The 24,457-nt window shown below is 41.1% G+C and overlaps 1 protein-coding gene across 1 annotated transcript in view; it reads right to left on the bottom strand.

Moving 5' to 3' along the window:
- Window positions 1-10,162: 10,162 nt before the first annotated feature.
- The window catches only part of LOC113107784 (serine/threonine-protein kinase WNK1-like), an 84,821-nt gene continuing 70,526 nt past the window's right edge, over window positions 10,163-24,457 (bottom strand). The window contains exons 19-23 of the mRNA XM_026270496.1: window positions 21,260-21,642; window positions 20,892-21,109; window positions 19,420-19,584; window positions 14,739-15,037; window positions 10,163-10,848 (exon numbers count right to left, since the gene is read on the bottom strand). Coding sequence (XP_026126281.1) covers window positions 10,507-10,848; window positions 14,739-15,037; window positions 19,420-19,584; window positions 20,892-21,109; window positions 21,260-21,642 — 1,407 coding nt within the window. The 3' untranslated portion in view covers window positions 10,163-10,506. The remainder of the gene's footprint in view (window positions 10,849-14,738; window positions 15,038-19,419; window positions 19,585-20,891; window positions 21,110-21,259; window positions 21,643-24,457) is intronic.

Consider the following 24,457-nt stretch of genomic DNA (forward strand, 5'->3'; position numbering starts at 1 on the left):
GTGTGTGTGTGTGTGTGTGTGTGTGTGTCTGAGTGAGTGTGTGTCTGAGTGTGTGTGTGTGTGTGTGTGTGTGTGTCTGAGTGAGTGTGTGTGTGTGTGTGTGTGTGAGTGTGTGTGTGTGTCTGTGTGAGTGTGTGTGTGTGTGAGTGAGTGTGTCTGTGTCTGAGTGTGTGTGAGTGAGTGTGAGTGTGTGTGTGTGTGTATGTGTGTGTGTGTGTGTGTGTGTCTGTGTCTGAGTGTGTGTGAGTGAGTGTGTGTGTGTCTGAGTGAGTGTGTGTCTGTGCCTGAGTGTGTCTGAGTGAGTGTGTGTGTGAGTGTGTGTGTTTGTCTGAGTGTGTGTGTGTCTGAGTGTGAGTGTGTGTGTGTGTGTGTCTGGTCCTGTCAGACGTGCTGCTGCTGCTGGACTCTGAGTCTGAGCTGGAGTGTGGCAGGCTGTGCTCGTTCCTGTACACCAGGAAGCTCTCGGTCTTCGGCTGACTGCTTCCACTAAACCCTTCACTGTGAAGATCTGAGAGGAGCACAGCATGAAGAGAAACCTGTTACAGTGACGTCACCGGAGCTCTGCTAGTTTCTGAGGAATCCTCACAGAGAGACTGACACTTAGCACTGACACGGATGACACTTTTTCAGCCTCAACAGCCACTTTAGAGAAAAGAGCTGCAGGACCTACTTTTCTTGTTTTTTTTTTTCACTATAACTGGCCCTGTGGCAAGTAAATATTGATTTATTTTGGAGGGAAGCAGGCTTTGTTTTCCACTCGAGCACTCAATCTGGAGTCTTCAGCAGTCGTCTGATGCTGGGGACTTCCCAGCATTCAAGCATCTTTACAGAAAACATCTGACTCACTTAGAAGTGTGGGAGTTTTCTCATAGTCAGCGTGTGAATATGAGCAGTGATGACCGAAAATTTGACATGCATCCAGTTTGACCAGCAGGATACAGTGAAGAACTGAACAAAAAAAAGTAGAATTGTGCTGTGTGAGAATGTAATTTCATGGCCTGCAGTCACATCTGTATCATGCTCATGTAAACACAGGGAAATATCACGAATCACAGATTTACATGCAAGACTATCTGACTCGTGACATTTATCCTTCATGTGTAACTGGCAATCTGATCCAAGTGAGCCAGAGACCATATGTAGGGCTTGGGCCAAAAATGCCAACAAAAATCAACAACTGACCCCAAATTTAAGATGAGGGGCAACAACTGCTCCTGCATAATTATATTGATTAATCATGAGTGTCATGAGTGTCAAATGAGAGTCATGCTTAAAGTGAAAGTGAAAAAGTGAAGCAGTTTTTTTTTTCAGCATTGAGCAATACACAATCCCCACATACACACGTTATCAGATTAATGCAATGGTCAATCAGCGGCGTCCAGACCGGTCAGCAGTGCAGAAACCCTCCTGTCTCCTGTTATACTGTACCTCCATCAGTGATTCAAGAGGACGACAGCAATGGGTCACGTCAGACAGAAAAGCCAAACACGCACCATAGAACATATTCATTATCATTTGTCTACTGTTCTTCAATATTTCATTTATGTTTGAATAAATCCCTAAAATTTTGGCGAGCCACTGTTTAAATGTTTATATTTAAAAAAAATGAGTAGAAATATAATACAGTAATTTCAAGTTAAAGTTAGTATTATAACTTTAACATTACAAAAACTTATATATTAAGTGTTTGTAAACAAATCAGCAGACTTCAAGCTTTATTTCACAGCGTTAGTTGAGAATTTTAATCGAAATTAAATTGAAGCAAATCAGAAGCTTGTGAAGGATAATCGAAGTGAATTGTGAAATCTGTGTCAAAACCTAGCTCTAGTATTCTGACTGAAGTAACTGAAGAAAAGTTTGACAAAAGACATCACAGATATATTTAATAAAGGTATTTATAAATACAAAAAGCTCTATTTTAAAGAAAAAGTGCCCCTATAAATCAATTTGAAGGGGAAAATACTCCCCCTTAATGTAAAAGTTAATTTCTGATGCTGATAGAGATGGATCACTGCTGATGGACTGAAGAATAGAGAAACAGCTCTAGATAAATCACCTGGACTTTACCTCAAACCATGCACACACAAAGTTAAAATGCCATTAAATATCATTAAATATCCAAAAGTTTTTTTGTTTTTTTTTATAGTTGCATATAAATAAATGTGGTCAATGTTATTCATTCTTTGTGGATGCTGCGGGACAAGACCACAGGAAACAGATGATTCTTCTGCTCAATCTAACTTTGCTGCAGCCTGGAATTAAACTACTAGTTTCGTCTGGTCAGAGGAGAACTGCCCCCCCCCCCCCCCCCAACAGCTAAAACCATGCCTTCCAATTCCGGAATCTTACTCTAGTGAGCCCAATTTCTGTAGAGCTTTCCTAACACGCTGCTCAATGCACTTCTCCCTTCAACCCAGGACCTTCTCCAATGAACGAGCCAAAGTGGCGTTCGTCCTGACGTTGCTCACTGGGAGGGGGGCGTTATGGGGAACGGCGGTGTGGGAGAACCAAGATCCATGCTGCTCCTCGTTCGAGACACTTGCCACAGAGATGAAGCGGGTGTTCGATCGGGCCGTCGCTGGGAGAGCGGTGCAGTGGGACATGTTTCTGCATGGGCTGGCTGACTGCATCCAGAAGGAAATTTACACCATGGACCTTCCGACCTCGCTCAACGGACTCATCGAGCTAGCACTCAGGGTAGATGCATGACTGACCCGAGTGGAACGACGTAACCTGAGGTCGTGTTGGGGAGGTGTTGGCTCAGTGGATAAGACATATGCCTTTGGTATGAGAGACCCAAATTCGAATCCACTATGAGACACCAATGTGTCCTTGAGCAAGACACTTAACCCCTAGTTGCTCCAGAGACGTGTGACCTCTGACATATATAGCAATTGTAAGTCGCTTTGGATAAAAACGTCAGCTAAATGAATAAATGTAATGTAAATGTAAGAAAACATTACCCAATGTTACACCAGGAGACCCTACTGGTTACCTAGTCAGCGGCAGGGACGCGGCCAGCCCCCTCTACGATCACAAGCCCATGCAGGTAGGGTGAGCTCGGCTTTCCCGGGAGGAGAAGGAAAGGCAAAGATCCCTGGGCCTTTGCCTCTACTGCGGGGGAACCGGTCATCTCACCTTCATCTGTCCAGTAAAAGGCCAAGCCCGGTAGTAAGTATGAGTTACTATCGGGTGGGATCTCCTCCGTGAAGACCTCATCATCATCTACGCTCCTTCCGGTAAGACTAAGATATTTTGCACGATCTCACGACTGTCTAGCACTTCTGGACTCCGGGGCTGAAGGTAATTTCATGGACCATACGCTTGCACACAAACTTCAGATTCCTCTCAAACCCCTCACCCACCGGATCGCTGTTCACACCCTCAATGGACATAATGGTCCTGTCATCTCACTCACCACTTGCACATTTTTTCTCCTACCATTTATCCACTGCCGAACGTAATTATGATATTGGTAAACGAGATTTGTTAGCAGTCAAGATGGCATTGGAGGAATGCCACCAGTTATAGTATGGAGCGACCGCAAGAATTTAGAATACATTATAACTGCAAAAAGATTGAACTCCAGGCAGGCTCGGTGGGCACTTTTTTTCGGCCGTTTAGATTTTAATCTCTCGTACCGCCCGGGTTCTAAAAACATCAAACACGATTTATTGTCACGTATTTTTGAGCTATCCGAACGCCCGTCTACTCCCGAGTGTATTTTACCCGAGACGTTAGTGGTCTCCACACTCACATGGGAGGTCGAATCGAAGGTCAAGACAGCCTTAGGAAGGGGTAACGCCTCCGCCCGGTTGCCCACCGAATTGGTTATTTGTGCCGGAGGGATTACGGTCCAACGTCATTCAGTGGGGGCATTGTTCCAGTGTGGCTTGTCATCCAAGAGTTAATCGTACAAAATTTTTGGTCAAGGTAAATTTTTGATTCTGATGGCCACTTATTGCTCGTGACGTTCACAGTTTTGTTTTGGCTTGCTCGGTTTGTGTCACTGTTAAGACTTCCAATCGACCCCCTGATGGGTTACTCCAACCTCTGTCAGTCCCTTTGAGACCCTGGTCCCATGTCACACTAGATTTCATTACCACCCTCCCAGGGCAACACGGTAGTTTTCATCGTGGTGGACCAGTTCTCGAAGGCAGCCCATTTTATTCCCTTGCCCAAATTACCCTCATCCAAGGAGACAGCGTTGACTATCGTAGATCATGTCTTTCGCTTACATGGCCTCCTGACAGACATGATTTCCGACAGGGGACCCCAGTTTGTATTCAAATTTTGGTGAGAGTTTTGTAGATTGCTGGGAGCGACTGTAAGTCTGTCCTCAAGTTTTCATCCCCAGAGCAATGGTCAAACTGAGAGCCAACCAAGATTTGGAAAGGGAGTTGCAATGTCTGGTCTCCAAGTATCCTTCCTCCTGGAGCCAAAAATTTTCTATGGTGGAGTACGCCCACAATACATTACCTGTATCAGCTATGGGCCTATCTCCGTTCCACTGAAGTTTAGGATACCAGCCACCTATTTTTCCCAGTCTGGAATCCGAAGTCGCAGTCCCCTCTGTTCACAACTTTGTGCAGAGGTGTCACCGCACTTGGACTAGAGCCCGCGAGACTCTACTCCAAGTGGGGGAACGCACCAAGGCTCCGCCACCGGTCTAAGCCTCCCGTATACATCTTGGGTCAAAAAGTGTGGCTTTCTACTAAGAACATTACTCTCCGTTCCGTCTCTAATAAACTTGCCCCCAAATTTATTTGCCCGTTCACTGTCACCAAAATCATTAGTTCGGTGGCAGTCTGCCTTAAACTTCCTCCAGCGTACAGGAGAATTCACCCCGCCATTCATGTATCTAAAATAAAGACTTTGTTTCATTCTCTGATTAATCCACCTGCCCCATGAATGCACTGTTTCCTGCTCATCTCAGGTTATGTCATGTTGATTGTTTCATGTGGGTAGCTGCAGCCCAATGGCCTACTTAACGCCCTGTCTTTCATCTCTTGTTTGTCAGATTGTTGTTTGAGGTCCTATGTACTTCATATCTGTATCTCCTCTGCTGAAGCGTTCATCCTTGTGTGTTTGTTCCTGTTCGTCGTTCTGTGGATATTATCATCACCGCTCGGATTCATCATCACCTCTCACCAACGCTCTCAACTCATCAACTCACCGATCTGTGCTACCATCGAGGTCACCCACCATCAACCCAATCTGACTTTGCTACTACAATAAACCTGTTTACTTGCAACTTGCTTCCTGTCCTTTATACCCCGTGACCCCGTATATCCTTATCATTTGCAAACCAGAAAGTGCATTTCCCAAAACTGTTCAAACAGCACCAATGTCAATGAATGCCATCAGAATGAGAAGTCCTGTGTCATTGTTCACAAAAAAAGATGCTTAGCCATGTTGTCTACCCATGTTGTCAATTTCCCAGTTAAGGAAAATAACTTTCTTAGCTCAGCATCTTCTACTGAAATTCCTGAATCTAAAAGAACTGCTCTGATCTGGTGATCAGTGATCTTTAAAGGGTGACGATGTCACACCCTCGGGATTTGAAAGAGCCAATGAGGAATGGTACCTTTGGATACAAATTTTACGATCCTTTTTCTTTAGCATGGTATTTTGCATATGACACTGGATTGGCTGGTCAAGAGGAGAATCTTCAAGATTCTTATAATACTAATACTAATGCGTCACAGAGTGTAATTTGGAGTAGTGGTCTTCACAGTGCACCCAAGACCCGTTGACCTGGGATAAATATTAAAATATTTAATAATAATAATAATCAATAAAATATTTTACTTTTCCAAAGTGTAAAGTGAAGCATCAACAGTTTCAGTTTTTAGACCTGCTCAGATTTCGTTATTGCGTTGGCCCGATCAGAAGTAAGAGCAAAGGTCTGTTTAAATGCTGACGGGAGCAGCATTTGAATTACAATCGTTTTTTCCTAGTTGTAGTTTTGCCGTCAATACTGTTGACGGAGTCCTTTATCAGTAGGCTTTATATTTATGCTCAATATGAAGTATAGATATTGTTGTCGTGAAGACAAGATTCTGGTCTGTCGGGGGCCTCCTTCTATGTCACCAAAGCCCCTTTCACACTGCCATTCCGGCAAATACAGGGGTGAAGTTTTCCGGCAATTGTTCCCGGTCACTAGATTTAGCATTTTCACACTGCCAGTGATTACCCGGGATATGTGCGTGTTTTCAAACACAACCCGTAAAGATCCAGTAACGACATGTGACATCAAGGTGTGAAGTGTAATGTACGAGTCGAAAACGCTAGGCAAGCGAACGATCTCGGCGTCAGCACGGAAAGTGAGGAACTAACTGATCTCTGCTCCATTACAGTTTGCACATATTTTTTTGTCGCGAACGTTGATCTATCTTCAAAACAGCCGGTAAAAGAGTTTCACGATAACGCACGTCATCACTTCAACATGGCATTAGATCTGGCTTTTATTCATACAGCGCTCGTCCCGGGTCGAACCTGGCAATGTTACTAGGTCCCCGACCCAGGTTCAATGCCGGAATCAATCCCGGGACGTGGTTTCTTTCACACAGAGGGCAACCCGGCAATGTTCTGCCAATATGCCGGGTCCGACGTGCAGTGTGAAAGGGGCTCTACAGTAGCAGGAGCACTCCAGCGCCACGTCAGGCACAATTCTGGTGTGTAAAGACACAGGAAACGCGACGCAGGTGTCATGCACCTGACTTGCAGCAGAAACGACATGCTCACGCCACGCAGCCAGTGTGTCACTGGCCTTAGAATCAGCTGCAGGGCAGGATTTGCAATGAATGCGGAGACTTTTTTTTTTTTTTTTAAGAAACAGGGACAGCGTACAATAAACATAAACCTCAAAGGGAGAGATGCATAGTACAGGGTTTTAGCTCAAGAGGTAATTTTCAACCGTAGTCCCCGGGCAGGCTGATGTTAAGCTACAATATATAAATATACATGAGTAATAAGATTTACACTTGCCAAAAAAAATAAAATAAATAAATAATAATAATAAAAATTGTACAAAAGTTCATGTTCACACCTTTCATATACTTAGACCTTAGAACACACACTTACACACATACACATATCTGGTCACATGTGGGGAAAATTTTGATTTGATAAAAGCCATTTCTTTGCTTGGCGTGTGAAGATGTAAAAATTTGTGCTTTTTTTTTTAGCTCTGTAGGCAACATATTCCACTGACTTCCCCCACTTAATATGTTCGTTTGGAAGCACGAAAATGTACCAATGTTCCCGCACACAAAATATTGCATTCGATCATTCGGTACACACGTGCACCGTACCGAGAGCCCTGTACTGAAACGGTCCGGCACGAATACACCTACCGTAACACCCCTAGCTAGCACGCATGTGCAGTCTCCAGCATGTTTTATGTTTATATGGCAACCAGTGAGGGACACTTAGACCGCCAAACCGCGCTTTACATTTTCTCTCATTTTTTATAATAATATAAATGAACCGTTTAATCTTAAAAGTTTTATTGGTCAGATTAAGATTCGACACAGAGCAGAGAGCACAGAGATGATAGCAAATAAATAACGTCAGTGGCGTTATTATAGTTCAAAAGGGCAAACAGTCAAAGTTATTATGAGAGTTAACTCGAGTCAGAATGTACATGTGCACAGTTGTATTTATCATCCATCACCGTGACATCAAGTGGACCTTTGAAGCTGAAATAATGAGTGGATTAAGCTTGGACTTGGAATAACGAGAGGAATAACATGGATAACTTTCTTGTTTGAGGATTGTAATGCATCACAGGCAGTCAGGTACAAGGAAGAGAGACTACAGCTCCTTAAATTAGGTGCAATCTGGGTTATCTGCTCTGTCCAGACATTACAGCAACATTGACAGGACCACACAGTGAGCGCTTGTGAAGTGCTAGTTCATAGGGACGTCCATGATTAATGATTGCAGGTTCATGTGATTAGTACTCCATCTATTGAGATTGTGTGGGCGGAGTGATGGGATCTGGTGCTGTGGTGTTGGCTGATTGAGTTTTAGCTTTACAGGAAGCAATTGTGTGGACTCTGAGGGGGATGGGGAATGGGCTTGTTATCCATTTCCCCATCCCCATCATAGGAATATTAGCATTAGCCAAAATATATCAGTGTAGTCCAACTAACAATGTTCACAACCGCACTGTTGTAAAAAAAAAAAAAAAAAAACCTGCTTATAATATCACAGGCTATACCTATATAAAATGACAAGATCACAGTAGTTATTAAGCACAAAATATTTATTTATTCTTTGATTAAACTTGTACACAGTCTTTGTGTTGTGAGTGCATTTTGGGCAGAGTAAAGTAATTCATAGAAGCGTGTGCATCATAAGCAATCGCTCACAGAGCGCCAATGCAGAAAAAAAGAACCAGATAAAGTCCATAACCTATGAAATGCCACATTAGATCAACAAGTCACTAACATGGCAAAGTGACTGTTGCCAAAGATTTTAGCATTAAACAGCAAGAACAGAATAACAAAACCCTTCCTCCTGGACGCATGTCATCTGAAGCAGATCATTGTGACTGATTTAACATCCTGCACAAAAAGGACAGAAGACGCATCGAAAAGCACTGATAGAATAAATAAAAGAGGACTGTACAACTCACAGTTTGGCAGCTGTGTTGGTCGCAGCCTTTTACAAAGATACTGTTGAAAATATATCTAATGAAGAATATGAATGAATTCAGGAAGAAAACAGTATGCTGGCTCTATCAGAAACCAGATTAGATTTCATCACAAAACCTGATGAAATCTTACAAACATAAATACAGCTGTAGAGTATGTGAGCTCTGGAAACAGATACATTTTGTACAACTTTATTTGTGTGAGCTAATATTTAATGATTTGTATTTTTTCCATATTGGATCACTTTTATGAAACAACAACAAAACAATAAATATGAATCACAACTAAACTTTGCAATGTCCTCCTAAAAGAAATAAACATTTTAAACTCAACATTACTGACACTATGCAAGAGCTCGGAATAGAGCCAATGGAGAAAAAAAAACCCTCAGCCTTTATTCAGAGCAAATAAACATCATAGATTTGATAAAATAGTAAGTGAACTTGTGTACACAAATGGAAAGTAGATTTGGTCCGTGCCAAGTCGTGCTATCTTTCACATTATGCGGGAGGGAGAGAGATGTAACAGGGAGGATGAATCGAGTGCACACTGATCCAGCGTCTGACATGCGTTCACTGCTGCTACATTCAGAGTTCACACAACACTGGTTCCAAAATCAATCCTGCATTCAGTCCCTGTTACACTCTGAAGAGGGAGGCTTTCTGCAAGACCACAAACACATACAATGCACCTCAATACATTTAGACAGCAATTCTTAATTGTGTATTTGGGTATGTGAGATGCTTTGATGGCATGCATTATACATCACATCATCTCAATGTAAACAAGGTGTTCATTTCCTCTGTGCTTGGTACAGCTGTAGTACAGTATGGTTGTGCAGTATTGCTTATAATGCAGTACAAGCATCAACAGCTGGAACTGCATTCATTTATTAATCTGCACAGACGAGATCCAAATTTAAACAAAGTAATTATGTCAAATTTATTGATTGCAAACTCGCCTCAACTAATGGGACTGTAAATATGTAAACCACCACATGACTGAAAAAAGGATTATACAAAAAAACTATTGCATTAGGAACAGACGGAAAACCATTTCCATTACCTTTCGAGGAAAACATTCATAACTGATCAAGGCACTACATCGTCCTGAATTATTAATTTTCATCTAGGGATATTGTCCCGTGGTCGGAAATCATTTAAAAATGCTGGATAATTCTGTAAACAGCCAATGAAAGCCACTCAAAAAATACTTTAAACTGAGTATTGGCCTCTTTTATAAAACACAGGCAGCATGAATTTCAATTCTTACATTGCTGTAAAGGTGACTAAATTTATACCGCTCGTGTTTTATAAAATGTGTATAGCTCTAAGAGCCATCTGCCCATGCTTCTGCAGGTTAGTCACTCACAATATGTGGATTTATGGGGAAAATTATTATAAAATGATATTTCATGGCAGTAGAATTAAAGGCCATGGTCCTGCAGTACTCATGGCAAACCCTTTATTAACACACCTCAATAAAGATTCAAATATAAGGGCTACAAAAAATAAAATCCCCGGAGTGCCCACATGACTGTTTTGACACATAAACACACTCCTCATGCACACATACACACATATTTACAGGCTCAAAGGCTTTGTACAGAAGCCTCTACATTTCAACAGTGATCTAAAGCACACAGAGATTGTGGTTTGATCCTGAATCCAAATTAAAAACATTTTATAGAGAGTTGCAGGAGCTCCCGCTTTGAGAGAGAAAATGTCCTGTATGTGCCTGTAATCTGACTTTAGCTAAAAAATGACTCTGTTATTGTCTTCTTGCATCATTGACAAGCAATGTTCCTGTAGTTTGTCTCTGTAAAGCTGCACTGACACAACTCTTATGCAGTCCTGGCTGTGCTGGGGCACACAGGGGTGTCTGGGCTTCTCACCACCAGAGGAAAAGTCTGCAGTGCTGGGCTGGCCATGGCTGGGAAAGGGACCATACCGGCCGTGACAAACATGCCCACTGGACTGGGCAAACTGGACCACTGGTTTGGATTCACAGGGGCTGGCATCCTCCCAGCATAGGGGGAGGTTGGCATCAAGTATCCGGCCTGCTGGAGGATGGGTGATGGGGTGCTGGTGAAGCCATGAGGCATGACGGGACCCAGAGATGCTGACAGAGGACAGGACAGTGGGAGATGGAGCTTCCCAGATCCCTGAGAGACTGATCCCCTTATCTAGGAAAAAAGAGGTAGGAATGGTAGGGAAAGATGTAAATGAGATGTGAAGGCAAAGGCTTCTAGCAACAGAAGAACAATGTCGTGTTACCAAATGTGTCTGAACGCAATTAATAGCACTAAGTGTGCATTCTACTCTCAGCACTCCCACAAGGGGGGGACATGATGCTAACGGTGGGGCGAACCCCTCTCACTTTACTGAGGCATGTTTAAAAGGCCATTGATTATGCTTCACCCTTAAGACCTCTTCTTGTAACAGTCGGACAGAACAATCCCAAAGACATCAAAAACCATGAACAGCTGTCTTAAGACACTGGTTATCAGTGCTGTCAAAAAACTAGCAGTAGTTTGGTACCAAAATGTACCTAAAAATTGTACAAATGTAACTAAACCAGCCTTTCTGCAGAACAGATCCGGTACCCAGTGATAGCCAGCAGCTTTCAAACATTTCTGATGTGTGCTACATAAGGCTACGATGCTAATGTTTTCATGTATTTACTTATTCATAGCATTACTAATTATAACTAATTACAGTACATTTATTAAATATTTTATTATTTTTTATTACAAAAAGTAACATTTCTGAAACGTTTCTTCTATGGTACCAAAATGGCTACAAAGAACTGTGGAATTGTACTTGTATTGGTACCGATTACTGAAATGTTGGCACTGAGACAACACTGCTGGTTCTTCTGACCGATTTAAAGCTGCACCACAAAACTCTGGCCACCATCACAATCTGTGGTTAAAACATGAAATTGCATGTCAAATGAAAAAAGCAGTTCCTTTTTTAATGCATTTAGCTGATGTATTTATCCAAAGTGACTTACAGTGCATTGAGGATATAATTTTTTTTACCAGTATGTTTGTTCCCTGAGAATTGAACCCACAGCCTTTTGCGCTGCTAACACAATGCTTTACCACTGAGCCACAGGAATGGACACTCACTCGACTTCCCTTTAGAGGATCATATGGGGAATGCCTCTGGCATGAAGCATGTGTGAAAACACAACAGTTAACTTGACACTGGTCGGTGACAGCCTGTGACATCACTACCAGTGCCCTACACTAAGAATAGCTTTCCAGGAGGCTCACAGAAAACCTGACAACTTGATACTGCTGTTCAGATGGAGCTCCGAGAGGTGCAGAATTTAGCAGCAGGAAATTATTAGTCATCTAGCTTTTATTTCAGCTATGCATTCTATTAGTTTTGTGAATTGGAAATATAGAGCTGAGTGTCATCAGCATAGCAGTGACCGCTAACACCATGGTGTTATGCTGATGACACTCAGCTCTATATTTCCAATTCACAAAACTAATAGAATGCATAGCTGAAATAAAAGCTAGATGACTTGTGAGGTGTTATGAGATGTTGATTATTGGACCAAAAATCTCTGGATGTAACCTGGAACACGGTCTAAGACTTGAAGGCTGCTTTGTTAATTCATCTTCATCAGTTAGGAACCTAGGTGTGCTGTTTGATAGCAATCTTTCCTTAGAAAATCATGTTTCCAGCATTTGTAAAGCCGCATTTTTCCATATTAATAATAGATCTAAATTACGACCTATGCTCTCAAAAGAATGGCATCTGCGCTAATATTAGTCTGTCTCATTCTTATTCCGAGGTCACTGTAGCCACATGGATCCAGTCCGTATCCAGACCAGATGGTGGATCAGCACCTAGAGATGATCTCTACATCCCTGAAAGACAGCAGAGACCAGGACAACTAGAGCCCAGATACAGCCCAGATGCTGAAGTCACATGGGCAGCACCAGTACTGTGAGACCCTGAGAAAGAGATTGAGAAAGACCTCAAGCAACAACTCAGAGAATACCCCGAGGTCCTCTGTAACCAATCTGCTGCTCACTGACTGCTGATGTCATTCAACACGGTCCGCAGTAACGGTTAACACAAACCCAGCCCTGATGAATAGAGCAAATAAAATGTGTGTAAACAGTTGCTTTGACAATGATTTAATAAAGACTTATGCACTATTCATACGTGGGGTTGGAATCATGATTCCTAATTATTTTCAACCATACACTGAAAAACGTTAGTGGATGTGCCACCTTTGGAGAACTGACAAAGAAGTTGGTTACAAAACAGCTTAGTGTTTGACTGGCATTACAATTGATCTGAATATTGGGGCCTGGACATAATGTGAGAAAGGTTGTGCTGAAATGTGAATATGCTCACATGAGTAGCAGCAGAATATATGTTTTGTGTAATAACTTACAGTTCTAGAATTAAATTACAATTCTAAATGATCAACTGTCGTATCAATAAATCGATTTTCAACCTGCTTCTACACACTCCATGTAAAGCATTGCTGCTTTGTTAAGTGTATCATAACATGCGATCAGTTTCTTAACTACAGTTTCTTCCTGAGCATGTTAGTTTAAGTTAAACTGTCAACAGGTGTTATTCATGTAGCTAGATCTGAACACGTTTGAGGTTGGTTCCCAGCACAGTAATGCAAGAATAAACACTTGAGTATGCACATAACTATTGTATCTGTGTTTGTGCACTTATTTCTAGCCTAAAATCAAGTAGCTGGATGATTACAGAACCAAAGAAATAACAAATACATCCCATAGACATATGACCGGGAATAGAGAAATCATAAAGGTTTCAATAAGCACTGTATCGCACAGATATCACCATGCATGAATTGGAAATATAGAGCTGAGTGTCATCAGCATAGCAGTGACCGCTAACACCATGGTGTTATGCTGATGACACTCAGCTCTATATTTCCAATTCACAAAACTAATAGAATGCATAGCTGAAATAAAAGCTAGATGACTTGTGAGGTGTTATGAGATGTTGATTATTGGACCAAAAATCTCTGGATGTAACCTGGAACACGGTCTAAGACTTGAAGGCTGCTTTGTTAATTCATCTTCATCAGTTAGGAACCTAGGTGTGCTGTTTGATAGCAATCTTTCCTTAGAAAATCATGTTTCCAGCATTTGTAAAGCCGCATTTTTCCATATTAATAATAGATCTAAATTACGACCTATGCTCTCAAAAGAATGGCATCTGCGCTAATATTAGTCTGTCTCATTCTTATTCCGAGGTCACTGTAGCCACATGGATCCAGTCCGTATCCAGACCAGATGGTGGATCAGCACCTAGAGATGATCTCTACATCCCTGAAAGACAGCAGAGACCAGGACAACTAGAGCCCAGATACAGATCCCCTGTAAAGACCTCATCACCTCCACAACCATCAGCACAAGACCACGGGAACCAGACGAGTCCTCTGCATCTGTGTTGCAGCCTGGAATTAAAACCACACCATGCTGGTTTCATCTGGCCAGAGGAGAAGCCCCAGATGAAGCAGATCGTCACTGATTTGTTTTAGCGTGCTAGTCGTTTTCTGCACTCAGCCGGTGCATTCAAAACTGAGGTGATTTCACTCCAGCGCTGTCTCCTTATGGTTGTGATGCATTCGACACAATATACAGATACTACAATACTACAAAATGTCATGAAACAGTTTCCTCTATCTCCACTATCTAACGAAGCCGTTGGATGTTGAATTCCCAAAGTTGAATGTGTAACCTATGTTCTTTTACTGTAGGTCATTTGCTCTTCAGTGCAGGTGAGAGTGATTGATGGGTCAAAAAGGTAAAAACTGTTGCCTTTAGAACTATGTTGGATTTTAGTTAACTGAAAAGTTCAACTCTACACAACAACACTGCAATAACAAGGTCCAGACGCACATCAGCACCCAGAGAGACTGATATTAGTCAGACAGACTTCTCTGTGTTAACAAACACGTGCAAGAACAAATGATGCGAACCAGATTTTTATGTACTCTCAATTTTAAATCAAAATCATCTGTTATTTGTTAAGGTTCTATAGGAGAAACAGCATAAAGTACCTGTCTGGGGACTCTGGCCATTGGAGTGGGGTTGGTCTGGAAGGACTGATGAGATCTCTGCGGTCTACTCTGACACACAGAGGGGCGGAGCTGAGGGGCACAGGCAAGAGTTTCTTTTGCCCAATCATCAACCAGCTTGTGTAGGTCATCTGTGAAGGTACCGCTTTTGTTGTTGCTGTTGTTTGCTTGAGCCTGAACGAGCGCTGTGATTGGCCGAGAGGATGCAGCAGGTATGGCTGCGGGAGGCAGGATCTGATTGGATGCTGAAGTCACATGGGCAGCACCAGTACTGTGAGACCCTGAGAAAGAGATTGAGAAAGACCTCAAGCAACAACTCAGAGAATACCCCGAGGTCCTCTGTAACCAATCTGCTGCTCACTGACTGCTGATGTCATTCAACACGGTCCGCAGTAACGGTTAACACAAACCCAGCCCTGATGAATAGAGCAAATAAAATGTGTGTAAACAGTTGCTTTGACAATGATTTAATAAAGACTTATGCACTATTCATACGTGGGGTTGGAATCATGATTCCTAATTATTTTCAACCATACACTGAAAAACGTTAGTGGATGTGCCACCTTTGGAGAACTGACAAAGAAGTTGGTTACAAAACAGCTTAGTGTTTGAATGGCATTACAATTGATCTGAATATTGGGGCCTGGACATAACGTAAGAAAGGTTGTGCTGAAATGTGAATATGCTCACATGAGTAGCAGCAGAATATATGTTTTGTGTAATAACTTACAGTTCTAGAATTAAATTACAATTCTAAATGATCAACTGTCGTATCAATAAATCGATTTTCAACCTGCTTCTACACACTCCATGTAAAGCATTGCTGCTTTGTTAAGTGTATCATAACATGCGATCAGTTTCTTAACTACAGTTTCTTCCTGAGCATGTTAGTTTAAGTTAAACTGTCAACAGGTGTTATTCATGTAGCTAGATCTGAACACGTTTGAGGTTGGTTCCCAGCACAGTAATGCAAGAATAAACACTTGAGTATGCACATAACTATTGTATCTGTGTTTGTGCACTTATTTCTAGCCTAAAATCAAGTAGCTGGATGATTACAGAACCAAAGAAATAACAAATACATCCCATAGACATATGACCGGGAATAGAGAAATCATAAAGGTTTCAATAAGCACTGTATCGCACAGATATCACCATGCACCGAATAAATCAATCAATAAATCTGATGACTATAAAGAATCAAAACTGTGACACACACTTTTACAACCTGCTGTTGCAAACATTAAGCACTTATCACACAGGTGATCGCTCATGCCAACAAAAGAAATGAAAACAGCAAAGAAAGAAGAAGAAAAAAAGTAGACAGAGGGACTAGGACCGCAGAAGAAAGGAGTGGGATGGTTACTACTGCTGCGCTCTTTCCCTAGACAGCCGTTTCAGGATGGACCCTACAAGAGCAACACAGCAGAGACGGGACGTTAGCGGCGGAACAGCCCATTGGACAAGCTGCTGCACAAGAAAACACAGCGACCAATCAGTGAACAGATACAGAATCAAGTGCAGGGAGGCTTCATCTGTGTATCATGAGGTGTTGTATTGGTGAGTGACCTGCTGAAAAGGCCTTCAAGCTTGGATTCTGAATAAATTAAATGGCCTACTTCAAAAACCCATGAAATGGTTTAATGTTTTTTTTCTCTTTCCTGGCTTATTTCCTGTTTAAACAGGGAGTTAGTTTGGGTCAAATGGATACAGCTGAATTCACACATTACTGCTTGTACCATGAATGAAAGCAATGTAGACTCTTCACATTCAGCTCGGAGGACCTCTTCCCAACATCTTTACCTTTGCTATCCAAGGGTAAAGCTCATGGTTATCAACACTAATGCCAGCTGTCAATTCTTTTGCTTCTGTTGTCACATTAAATGGGGGACAATTGTTATTTATAATAAAGGACATTTTTATTGTATTGAGCACTACATACAGTACCATACAGGGCAGAAGACCTAAGAGCTAACTGAGATGGACTAAAATCCACAACATTGTAATTTTGATTTCATGTAAAAGTCAGGACTACATAAATGAGTCATTGCCAACAATCCTTTGTCATCATATCTGTTATGTGTCTGTGGCATTGGGTGAAAATACAGAGCATGGAAGATTAATACTGTAAAACTGATCTTCTCCTAAACCTCCACTTTTAAAAGCATCACCATTTAAAACCAACAACAAACATCTTGGATGCATAGAAAACAAATGATCCATCTCAAGTTATTTACAAGAGACTTTTGTAAACAGCTTTAAAAATGTCATTCTGTGCAAATAACATCATGATTTTGAACCAAAATCAACCCTCAATGATCCCTCAAAATGAACTAAATACTAACAGAAACACAAGGTAAGTATAATATGTTTCTTGCACAACATCATTATAATCATGCAGGTGACAGCCAGAGAACAAGAAGTGAGGTAAAAAAATAAAAAAAAGTAAAAAGAAAAATATAGCCCTGATGTTCTCCACAGCAACCTGCTTGTCTTCTGACTCCAATCATCATCTCATTGGGATTTTAAGTGGAATGAAAAGGAAAGAAGGCACAGATATACAGACGACACACAAGCTTTGGAAGACATCCATACACAGTCTCTCTGCTTTCAGTTAAATGTTGGGAATGGCCATGTTATCAGTCAAAGCTACAGCACAAGCATTTGTACAGAAGACAAACTGAGGCCAGAACAGCAGACTTCCAGCTCTTTCCACAAATAGGATACACTTTGGTGTAGAGGCGCAAATCTCAAAGTGTTTTTAATGAGAGCTTCTGGATATACAAGATCAACTATTATCTAATCATTTAGTATTCATTTAGACCTTTCTACATACAGCACGGAGGAGAGCGATATGACCCAATCTTATTTTTACGGTAGGAGAGATTTTATTTCAGGATAACGATATATATTCTGTTATAGGTATTTTAATTTTGTTATGAAAAATAAGAAAAAGAAGCAAATTACAAACACAATAGCACAAAAAATTGTTTATTCAGCTACAGTAGGCCACGGTAGGTTTAACATAGTAATTGAGTGAAGTGTATAAATAAAACACTTCATAGTGTTCACTGTGTCAGGCAAACATGAACTGATTCTTAAAGTGATTCTGTCGAGGGCAGTGAGTGATTATCATTAATAATGACAGACAGCAGCAAGTAAATTAGACTGCTGTCACTTTAAGACAGACTGCACGGATCTAATATACTGAAACGCATCTGGTTTTCACCCAACTGTTTATGATTATTTAACACATTACCGGCCGTGTTTACCCGAATACTCCACACGATGGGCATTTTGACATAATCGTGCTCGTATTTGACCATTCAAGCACAAAAGAGATTGATGCTGTCTGAGAGAGGCACTTTCTCATTGTGTGCTTTGTGTGTCAATCAGCACGAGCACCACATTGAGTTCTTTTTCACTTCTTATTGCACTTATTAACTATCGAGTGCATCACACTCTTTATTTGATATATAGTGATAAAAAAAAAAAAACAACAAAAAAACATTTATAGCCTGAATGCACTGTAAGTCGCTTTGGAATAAAAGCGTCTGCTAAATGCACAAGTGTAAATGTATTTGCTCATTTATGCATGTTCCTTGTCACTCCAAGGTGTATATAACATTTAAGCAGTACTGTGTTACGGAGATATATTTGCATACCACGGAACAGCAAAATTTCCAACGATAGACACTTTATTCTGCGGTAACTATATATATCGTCATACCGCCCAGTCCTGTCTTCTGATGCAAATATTAAATTGTACTACAGTAGATTTTTTTTAACACGAGCCGGATTCAAACTGAGGTTGCTGCATAAGCACCACTGCAACAGAATATGTGGTGTTTGTGCCACATATCTGGCACAAAGCATTCACATTACAGATTTGTTGACATGACATAAATACAGAACTTTTGTGGCAATGACCCAACTCTTTAAAATACAGAAGATCAATTGCTTTTCTGCTCACACATAGAGATATTTATGGCAATAACTGAATGTGAGAAAATGTCTACTGATCCAAAGGAATGATGTTTCAGACAAAGTATGAGCATCATGCAATCCTTTTAACTTTCTTAGCTGTCCATGAGATCATGTAATGTGACTGAGCCATTAGGCAGCTGTTTAAAAGTCACATTATGCTTGACTGCATTTAAGCAAAGTAAATGTGTGGAGCGTACATGAGAGACTGTGAAAGTGGGCAATAATCCCATGCATGTAAGTGAAAAATGTCTGACAAAAAAAAGACAGAAGGAGAAAGACATGATAATCTAGAACATGATACACCGATCAGAGAGGCAACGGACACCTTCGTCTGTATATCAACTATAAATGACTGTCGCACTGTATCTGAGCCAGGCGGCATGCGGATCAAGCACTAAGTCATATGGCTTGGTTTCTGTGTGTTGATAAGGGCAGCTCCAAACACTAAAGTCGTGCTTCACATGACTGCATCAGTTATCAAATATGATGTGATTGGCCTTGATTGTGTTACTACATGATGCAGTTTGTTTCCACAAGGACAGTGACAAAGACATTTGTAAGACACCATGGCTGGTTAGGGCCGAGGCAGATGCATTTACAGCAAATATGTACAGCAGCATATGCTTGACAGACTATTGTAGATAACAGAGACATGTTTGTATGTGAGTGTGTTCACCTTGTCGGGGTGGTGTGTGTGTGGTGGGGCTGTAGCCCTTGAGTGAGCAGGGCTGCTGAGTCTGGACCGGCTCCAGTGGTTCTGACTCGAGGCTCAGCGTGACTGTGCTGGAACCCATGGAGCTGTTCCCCAGAACTGACCCCGACACACTGGAGCACATCTCCGCTGCAGGAGAACACAGATGGTTGACAGTGATGATCGGGGTTTTTATAGTGTGTTTTGTTCAGAAAATCCAACTATTGTTTTGTTTTTTTAAAGTTGAAAAGAATTTAGACAAATTAAAATACAAAGCTGCACAGGCTGCACGTAAATGGAGTAGACTGCATATCTGAAAACGTTATTATTAAAATATAATTGTTTGTACAATTATTAGTATAATTACTTTGCCAAGCCAAGACACAGGTCTACATATTAAAGGGGACAGCATCAGCCCATTTTCCACAATTTGGTGTTATTCTTTAGGTTCTTCATGAAATGTCTGTGTGATGAGTGTGGTGCGGCTGAGAGCCGTGGGAACGGAGCGAGGCCGGTGGAGTGATTGGGAAATGAGCGACACCTGCTCCACTCACCGGTCTCGAGTCCCACGGAGGAGATCGGAGGGATACAAAAGAGGAGCTACGACAGTGAAGTACGAGAGAGGACCAGGCCTGGACCAGAGCGTGTCAGCCCCTCACGGACGACTGCCTTGCACAAACAAAACCAAAACACAAAATAAACTCCAGGCCTGGTCCTCTCTCATCCTTCACTGTCGTTGCTCCTCGTTTATATCCCTCCGATCTCCTCCGTGGGACTCGAGACCGGTGAGTGGAGCAGGTGTCGCTCATTTCCCAATCACTCCACCGGCCTCGCTCCGTTCCCACGGCTCTCAGCCGCACCCCACTCATCACAGTCGGCAACATACTTTGGTTAAAATTCCTCAGTGGTCTTGTAAAACCAAACCTTTTTAAAATGTCTCTGTTCACAGCCAGCCCCTTCGTTGCATGTCTCTTTAAATTATAATGAGCAACTGCTTACCCCACCCCTCTCTCCCACTTTTTGTGTATTTGGTGGAGAGTTGCCATTAAACACAAAACTAATGCACTGCGTTCTCAGTGGCTGTGATGCCGGGAGAGAATATGAAGACTCTTATGTTCACTTTTACATCCAGCTGCACGGGCGCCAAGAAAATAGCAGACAGCACACAACAGGCTAAGGGCAGAGATATGCTAATACAGGAATATCCGTCGGTGGGTGTGGGCGGGGCTTGAGCAATATGACGTCATACTGCTCAGAAAATCTAAACGGCTTGATAATCGAGACTGTTTAGGTTGTTTGGATATAAAAAAAAAAAAATAGTGAATTGATTTTTATCATTGTAGGGGGGTTGTGTCCACACTGCTAAGACACAATTACATGCAAACACCATGTAAAAGTCATTACTTCTGTCATTTTAAAGCAGGTACTCCGGCCCACGCAGACTTTTGCATACATACTGGAACTGTTGCTTCGGTTGTTCCTAAGCTGTTGCACCATGGGATTGAGCAGTCGGCTTCCCTTCAGCTTGTGTTTGGAGGCTCTGCGGCGGCGACCTGTAGGTGGCACTGCATGCAAGAAGCCCATGCCAGGAGGAATCGGTCGAGCTAATCGAGTGTACAACTGCTCGATCTCTCCTCTCTGATGAACCTGAAGCTCAGAGATCTCCTTCATGTGCCTGCAGGCATTAAAACTTTTTGTTATGGTTTTCATTCTTTTATTTAGCGAAAAGTGTATTAACTCTATTAAGAAATGAAAGTGGGTAAGTGGTGGTAAATGAGGCCTTTGTGAGGCAGTTTTAACCCAAAACTCTTTGAGCTATACTCACTTCTCTCTCAACTTCTGCAGCTCTCGTTTCATATCAGCATCCTCAAATTCAGAGTCATTATCACTGCTGATGTAAGCAGAGTGGGCGTGGCCAGTAACGGACGGGGCATGTCCGTTCACCAGAGGACAAGTGTGTGAGTCAGAGCTTTGGACACTGCTGCTGTGACCTGAGGGCCGGAAGAATGCCACCGCCCGCTTCATGAAGTCCCCACCACTGCACTCTGACAGAACAGGAGCTGGAGTTGTGGGCTTAACAGACAGAGTCTGGCTCTGATCCTCCTCTTCTGTGTCAGAGGACAGGCACTGTGCTGTCCCGTCTGCTGACAGTGAGCTCTGAAAACACGTTATTGTGGGTCTGGACTCTGGAAAGGAAGTAGTTGTGTCCTGAAAAAAACAAATGTAAATTAGAACCCGACCGATTTATCGGTCTGCCAAATATACTGCACAATATGAGCCTGTTGCAGATATATCGGCATCTGTTTATATGGTGCAGATATGCCACCGATATTAATTTTTTTTTTTTAGAACATAAAATGCACTAAAATGTTTCTAACTTATGTAATTACATCGTTTGTCCAGCAGAGCATGCTCCATTGTTTGCTACTGAGGACCTGGATGAAACCCTTTACAGGTTAAGTGTGTAGAATACTGTAGAAAAGGAAAGTCAACTGCACCATCTGCTGGACACTCTTAGGTAAGGCAAGGCAAGTTTATTTATATAGCACATTTCGTACACAATGGTAATTCAAAGTGCTTTACATAAAAGAAAGTAAAATAATCATGAAGAAAAATAATAAAAATAAAACAAGCAATTTTTAAAACTTTTAAAATGATTAAAACATTTACTTAATTAAAATGAATAAACAAACAGTTAGAAAATGATTTTACATAAAAAGAAAACTGAAAATATAGTGCAATCAGTTCGGACATTGCACAGTGCTCATTAAATAAATGCACAGCTAAACAGATGGGTTTTGAGTCTAGATTTAAATGTGACTAGTGTTTTAGCACATCTGATCTCTTCTGGAAGCTGATTCCAACTGCTGGCAGCATAGTAACTAAAGGAGGACTCCCCTTGTTTTGTGTGAACCCTTGGTATTTCTAACTGACTTGATCCTAGTGATCTGAGTGCTCTGTTAGGTTTATATTCAGTGAACATATCTGCAATATATTTCGGTCCTAGGTCATTTAGTGACTTATATACGAGTAAAAGTACTTTAAAATCAATCCTAAATGTAACTGGAAGCCAGTGTAAGGACCTGAGGACTGGTGTGATATGCTCAGATCTTCTGGTTCTGGATGAGCTGCAGCTGTCTAATGGTCTTTTTGGGAAGGCCAGTGAGGAGCCCATTACAATAGTCCACCCTGCTGGTGATAAAGGCATGAACAAGTTTCTCCAAGTCTTGACTGGAAACAAAACATCTAATTCTTGCAATGTTTTTTAAATGATAGTATGCTGATTTAGTTACTGCTTTGACATGACTACTGAAACTAAGGTCTGTCTCCAGAATCAGACCAAGATTCCTGACTTGATTTTTAGTTTTGACCCCTAGAGTCAAGGTATGCATTCACCTTGAAAACTTCATCTTTGTTTCCAAATGCAATGACTTATGTTCCAAATGCAATGACTGAAACGACAGTTTTTTCCTTGTTTAACTGAAGAAAGTTCTGGCACATCCAATTATTAATTTCATCAATGCATTGGCAGAGGGAGTCAATGGGGCCGTAGTCATTTGGAGATAAGGCTAGGTAAATCTTTGTATCATCAGCATAGCAGAAAAGGAAAGTCAACTGCACCATCTGCTGGACACTCTTGGGTATCCAGATTAACAAGCATCCAGGCCACCTAGTTATCATGCACTGACCAAGCGACAGGACAGCCAATCAAATCACTGTGTTGTCGGATGACGGTTAAAAATATAACCTTTAAGCTTCGTTTAGCATGGACAGAAAGAGATGGTTTGTGTGTTGTTTTCTCCTGATTCCTGTCAAAGTCGTGTGCGTTAATGACCAAAAGTAAGTGTTTGTTTATCTTGGATAGTGTTGTTAATGCTGATTAAGATCATTTATGTGATGTTTATATATAAGTTCAGACAACTATGCGGAAGACTCGCGGCCCTGCACTATCGATTGTGTAAACATAAGCGCTGTAAACCAAATATGTATACGTAGAATTTTCATTTTCAACTCATTATTGTGATTGTGCGATATTTCTGCCTAATTGAAATGCTAATTAGTTCAGAAGTGTGGTTAATGTTTCAAATTTACACTTAATGTATATCTACCTATGTTTACCTATACTGTTTAGTTTCTAAGGTTTACATGCTATAAATTTTGTATGCTAATCTGATCATTTACATTTGATAATGTTACCCTGTTTGTTCTAAATCACTTAATTTATGTAATTTTAAAATCAATGTAATTCTAAAAATCATACTAATAAAGTATACTATCTATAAAAAAGTCAGATAAGCCCTGAATATGAATGCAACTCATTTAATAACAAGTTAAGCCTTTTCCTGCCATAAGAAAACGTTATAAGAAAACGCTTAATGTACTAAGACAGTGATTTTTTTAAACCAAACTCACTAAACATTATACTAATAAAGTAGTATACGAAGAAAAAAAAAAAAAAAAACAGATGATCCTTGATTATGAATGCAAGTCATTTAATAAAACGTTAAGCCTTATGATGGTTTTCTACGGGAGGAAAAGGCTTAACGTATTATTAAACGCGTTGAATTCATATTCAGAGATCATCTGATTTTTGTAGATAAACTTTATTAGTATGATGTTTAGTGAGTTTGGTCTGTTAATATCACTGTATAAGTACATTAAACCATGTTAAGCGTTTTTCACGTTAAGTTTTAGAATGTCCTGATGACCTTTAGATGTATTGCCGCGTCACAGGAACCTTTTTGCAGCAAATTTTGCATATCGGCTCATCTATATTCTGGTTCGCCCTTTTCATTGGGTTGAAAGCCAAAATGTTCCCAAACTGGCGATGTGACATTAGATTTTGGGATGAGATTGGGGGCCTCCCATCATTTCAGCCGGCCTATTCAAAACAAACGAAGCACCATAAAGCTACAAAGGCTCACGAGAAAATTACAGTCGTAACCATATTGTATCATTAATTTATTTAACATTGAATGCACAGTGACAAATAAAAAATAAAAAAATGTTGTATGGTGAAGTG

The sequence above is a fragment of the Carassius auratus genome, chromosome 8 (genome assembly GCF_003368295.1).
Source record: "Carassius auratus strain Wakin chromosome 8, ASM336829v1, whole genome shotgun sequence".
NCBI lineage: Eukaryota > Metazoa > Chordata > Actinopteri > Cypriniformes > Cyprinidae > Carassius > Carassius auratus.